The sequence below is a fragment of the Eucalyptus grandis genome, chromosome 5, assembly GCF_016545825.1.
Source record: "Eucalyptus grandis isolate ANBG69807.140 chromosome 5, ASM1654582v1, whole genome shotgun sequence".
Taxonomy (NCBI): domain Eukaryota; kingdom Viridiplantae; phylum Streptophyta; class Magnoliopsida; order Myrtales; family Myrtaceae; genus Eucalyptus; species Eucalyptus grandis.
The window spans coordinates 21,136,747-21,140,971 of record NC_052616.1 but is presented as its reverse complement, the minus strand read 5'-3'; the positions used below and the strand labels follow the sequence as shown (position 1 = coordinate 21,140,971).

At 39.6% G+C, this 4,225-nt stretch overlaps 1 protein-coding gene across 1 annotated transcript; it reads right to left on the bottom strand.

Moving 5' to 3' along the window:
- Positions 1 to 816: 816 nt before the first annotated feature.
- LOC104444484 (cytochrome P450 CYP749A22) lies at positions 817 to 3,515 on the bottom strand. Its single transcript, XM_010058156.3, has 5 exons — positions 3,018 to 3,515; positions 2,718 to 2,944; positions 2,406 to 2,638; positions 1,654 to 2,032; positions 817 to 1,546 (listed from the first exon to the last, which is right to left on the bottom strand). Exons 1-5 carry the CDS (start codon positions 3,490 to 3,492, stop codon positions 1,115 to 1,117), a joined length of 1,746 nt encoding a protein of 581 aa, XP_010056458.2. The 5' UTR covers positions 3,493 to 3,515; the 3' UTR covers positions 817 to 1,114.
- Between the last annotated feature and the right edge of the window lie 710 nt (positions 3,516 to 4,225).

The window sequence follows — 4,225 nt, the reverse complement described above, 5'->3', positions numbered from 1 at the left end:
TGTTGATCTAGAAAAATACCAAATTTTTTCACACAATAACCATTGCCAGGAGAGGATATAATACCACTCTTAGACTCGTGAACGATGGGGAAAGGATAGGAAAAACTCATTACTGATCTCTTTCAAGATCACTTCATGTCTCTCTTTACCACTGAAAAGATGTACAGTGTCTCGAAATTCCTGAAAAACCTACATTTCTGAACACTGTGGATGAGAATTTTCACGAACTTTCGTCTCAAGAAAGTTGGGGGTTGAGATTTGGAGAACACTGGATTAATCTACTCGTCGAGTTTGATAGAATATCAACATCTTGGAAATCAAAGATTGGTTAGGGACATTTTGTAATGGCACTTGGTGGCGGTGCCACTTGAATGGGTTCAGTTGCCCTCAACTCAGTCTGGTGAAATATTCTAACACGAACCTCCATTATTTTATCAACATTGACATCATTAATATTGAATGTTTTATGGATTGAAGCCCTCTGATAAATTCACACCTTAAACTAATTATTATCATTTCAGCTGACGTTTCCCCTTTCTCCATTTTTCTTCCTCGAGCACATAGCGTTCTATTGCTACCTTCTTCACGACGCTGTCATTGACTTTGCTAACCTGAGGTGGCCTGCACGCACCACGTTCGTCATCACCTTCGTTGTCCGCTAATTCCTCTCTCTCTCTCTCTCACGAGGGACTAGCTGCAGTTTCTTTATCATCTAAACCATTAATTATATGGTCCAATAATAGAGCTCATGTCATCAATTGTTAAAATAAACTTGGTTCCCATAGTCTATAGAGCAGCTTACGTAAGACAATTGAATTCTTGTCATCCAGCCAATCATTAGACATTCGACCACACAGAGCCACACACAGAGGAGGTACATGCCTACAAATTGACGACTTACAAGAACTAGGACACAAGATTTTACATCATGAAGAGTCTTGGCAAACCAAATACATTATATGCTGAGAAACTACTATGCAAATTAAGAGAAAGATGTTCTTTATACCTTCATACATATCACAAGCCTCTGGAGCCAAGAATTCACGAGCCATTGTCAAATTGATCTATGGAGGCATTTATGCACATTTGCAACTGAACATCATATGTTGATGAACTACTGCAGAGGATGAAATCTGATTTGAAGTCCATGTTGCGGTCGGTTCATGACGATATGAGCTGGGCTATGGATATACGCTGGGGACAACTCAAAGCTGTAGCGTTGGAGAATCATCGAAAGGGCGACTTTCGCTTCAGTCATCACGAAGCTCATCCCGACACAAGATCGAGGTCCAAAGCCGAAGGGGATGAACACAACCGCCTTGTTGTTGGTAGCTTTAGCTACACCTTCTGAGAATCGCTCTGGTTTGAATTGATGCACATCTTCCCCCCAGATTTCAGGGTCACTGTGAAGCTTAGGAATTGGTACAAAGATTTGAATATCAGCAGGAAGAAGAAGCCTCCCTAACCTCTGTTTCTTGCCAACTTTTCGAGTCAAACCAACTACAGGGGGGTACAACCGTAGAGTTTCATTTAGGATCATGCTAATCTGCACAGGAAAAGGGGAACATAATTAGTTTGGCATCATGTCTAACCTATAATTTAAATGAACCAAAAAAGGTCGACCGAGACCCAGACTCAAATCGTTTTCTATACCTTCTTTAGTTTTCCAAGTCCATCAAAATTAGGGTCTTTATTCCCAAATACATTAAGAACCTCCATTCTTGCTTCCTCTTGCCACTCTGGATAAATCGCTAGGAGAAATAACATCCATGCCATCAGTGAATTGGCGGTTTCGTGTCCGGCAACATAGAATGTCTTGCACTCATCCACCAGATTATCGACCGTAATTTTTTTGCTCTTGTCCGCATCGTGCAAAGCCTTCACAAGTTGTCCTAGGAAATCATCCCCAAAGCAATCTACTTCACCAGCCATCACCTTCTTCTCTCTTCTCTTGATCATTTGTACGATGGAATCACATATGCCTTTCTCAAGTTTCTCCGCTTCGACTTCATCCACCGTCTTCCAAAGCTTACTGTCAGCAGGATTCAGAATAAATTCCATAATTTTTCAGGCCTAATTGAAACTCTGATTCTAAGGTGTAAAATGCCTTAGTACATTAAGGCTTGAAGTTTGTATTTGCACAATGAACAAGTTGTTGTCTCCATGCAGGAATTTTCAGCTTGCTAAGTGTGATCTTACAGCAGTAATAATAGCAATAAGAATGGTTATCAAAAAAAAAAATTCTCTCCTTCAAATACATTTACTCAACTGGAAAATTTCGATAGAATTATCATATTAAAAAATCTAAAGTTCAATATAAAAGTGGCCTTTGCTCACTGGACTTTCCTAGCTTCTGCATCCTATAATAGGCAAAAGAAAAAAAATTCCCAGGAAATGTTTAATACCTTAGTCCTGGTAACCTTATAGTGAAAGTATTTCTGGATGTTAACAAGGCCAATCTTGTCAACATCTGAAAAATATTCCTTCCTTCGATGTAGCTGCTTCCAAACGCAGTTCTTGAAATCACTTCAGCTGCCAATACCTTAAACTCTCCGAACACCTCGATCTCTTTCCCTTCTTGATTCTTCCATTTTCCTAGCATTGTGTGAACACTGTCCACCATTGCTGGTGCCATATTCTGCAATTTCAAATTTTCCCGGAAATAAATAGTAAAACTTCAACTCACACAAATCTCTTTTTTCATCGATTTCAAGTACCTTCAAACTTTCCCCATGGAAAGCATGGTTGGCAAGTTTGCGCTTCTTCGCCCATTTCTCGCCACCTGGTACGCTTGCGAGCCCATCTCCCACAATCTTCTTGGCGAAATCCTTGCTTCCTGTTTTCGGGTATGTTTTATCTCTATTAAGCAGCACCTCCTTAACCAGCTCTGGCTCTGTGATGACTAGCTGAGCTTGAGGTCCGAGCCAACTCAAGTAATTTCTCCCTACGAAGTTGAACGAAAGCCCAAATTTTATATTTTACAACAGTAATAAAGCAAAGTATTTTTTGGTATTTACCATATGTGCCTATCCATTTGTTGATTTGAGGCTGAATCTTGGGGAATATGTCGTGAGAGAGATTGCTCATGGGTGTGTTCCTGGCTTCCATATGCATCTTGATTGTTTCCTTGGTGCTTCCATGGAGGAACCTGTAGGGAGGGCCGGTGATTCCCTGTTGGGCCATCATCCTCTGTATTCTGAGCGGGTTCCACCATAGCTTGTGCAATAACTTGGCAAGAGACCAGAGAACAAGAAACAGAAACAGAGAGCTCAAGAAGATGACTAATTGCATGGCTCTTTCTGGGGAGCAAACAAGAAAGGAAATGGCAACCGGGAAAATAACAATAAGGGGTATTCTTATGAAGTAAAAATGTTTGATTGGATTTGGCATTTGTTGTTTCTTTCGAAGGAATCGATGAGCCGGACGATGACATGGCCAGAAAATGATATACTTTGTTCGAAGGATGTTGGAAAGGTCATTTTGGTTCGACATTTTGGCTCCATTTCGATGAAAACTTGGGATAGCGACTGAATAATTAAAACACACCAGGGATGAGCAATAGAACTGGTTTTATTTGACAAGCGAACCCAACCGGCTTTACCCAGCCTTGAACTTTTCAGTTGCCAACTCTCGAGTTGAACTTTTGAACGGGTTTCAAGGCTTGCTCTCCGTAGAATCGGATTTGAACCGTTTCAAAACCAAACCATACAGTGTCTTAGTTAAAATCTTTTGCGAAAACAATGAGGCTAAACATTTCAGCATAAGCAGTTCATTACAGTTTCCCAATTGGGAATTTTAGCAAAAATATGGAGAAAAATGATATTACAGGTGCCACAACTTTTATATGGAGCATATTTGAGTGTCATAATTTATTTATTTTTACCAATTGAGTGCCATATGATTTTTCAATCAATTACTTGAGGTGTCTATTTATTTTAGAAACGGTAACCACAAGTATTATGCCATGTCAGGTGAGTGAACGGTTTTTAAAAGTTGTGATATTCAAGTGAATACTTTTTAGAAGTCGTGTCACTCAAGTGATCGAAAAAAAAAATGAATGCTTTATGAAAGTTATGGAAAACTTGTGATGCCATTAACTCCAAAAATATGCATATAATTAAGCAATGAAATAAAAAATAAAATAGGGAAAAGGTAGACCGGTTTCTTAAGTTGACCTTGATTCGGCCTAGAACCAATCGGTTGGGTTCCATACCAATTCTAGAGT

What these genes read in the sequence shown, in the direction of transcription:
- LOC104444484 (XM_010058156.3), bottom strand. Translation starts at nt 3,492, where the DNA reads ATGTCGAACCAAAATGACCTTTCCAACATCCTTCGAACAAAGTATATC. An exon ending in TCCATGGGGAAAGTTTGAAG is followed by an intron (nt 2,639 to 2,717) that starts GTACTTGAAATC and finishes TTGAAATTGCAG; the next exon opens with AATATGGCACCAGCAATGGT. An exon ending in ATAAGGTTACCAGGACTAAG is followed by an intron (nt 2,033 to 2,405) that starts GTATTAAACATT and finishes TCCTGCTGACAG; the next exon opens with TAAGCTTTGGAAGACGGTGG.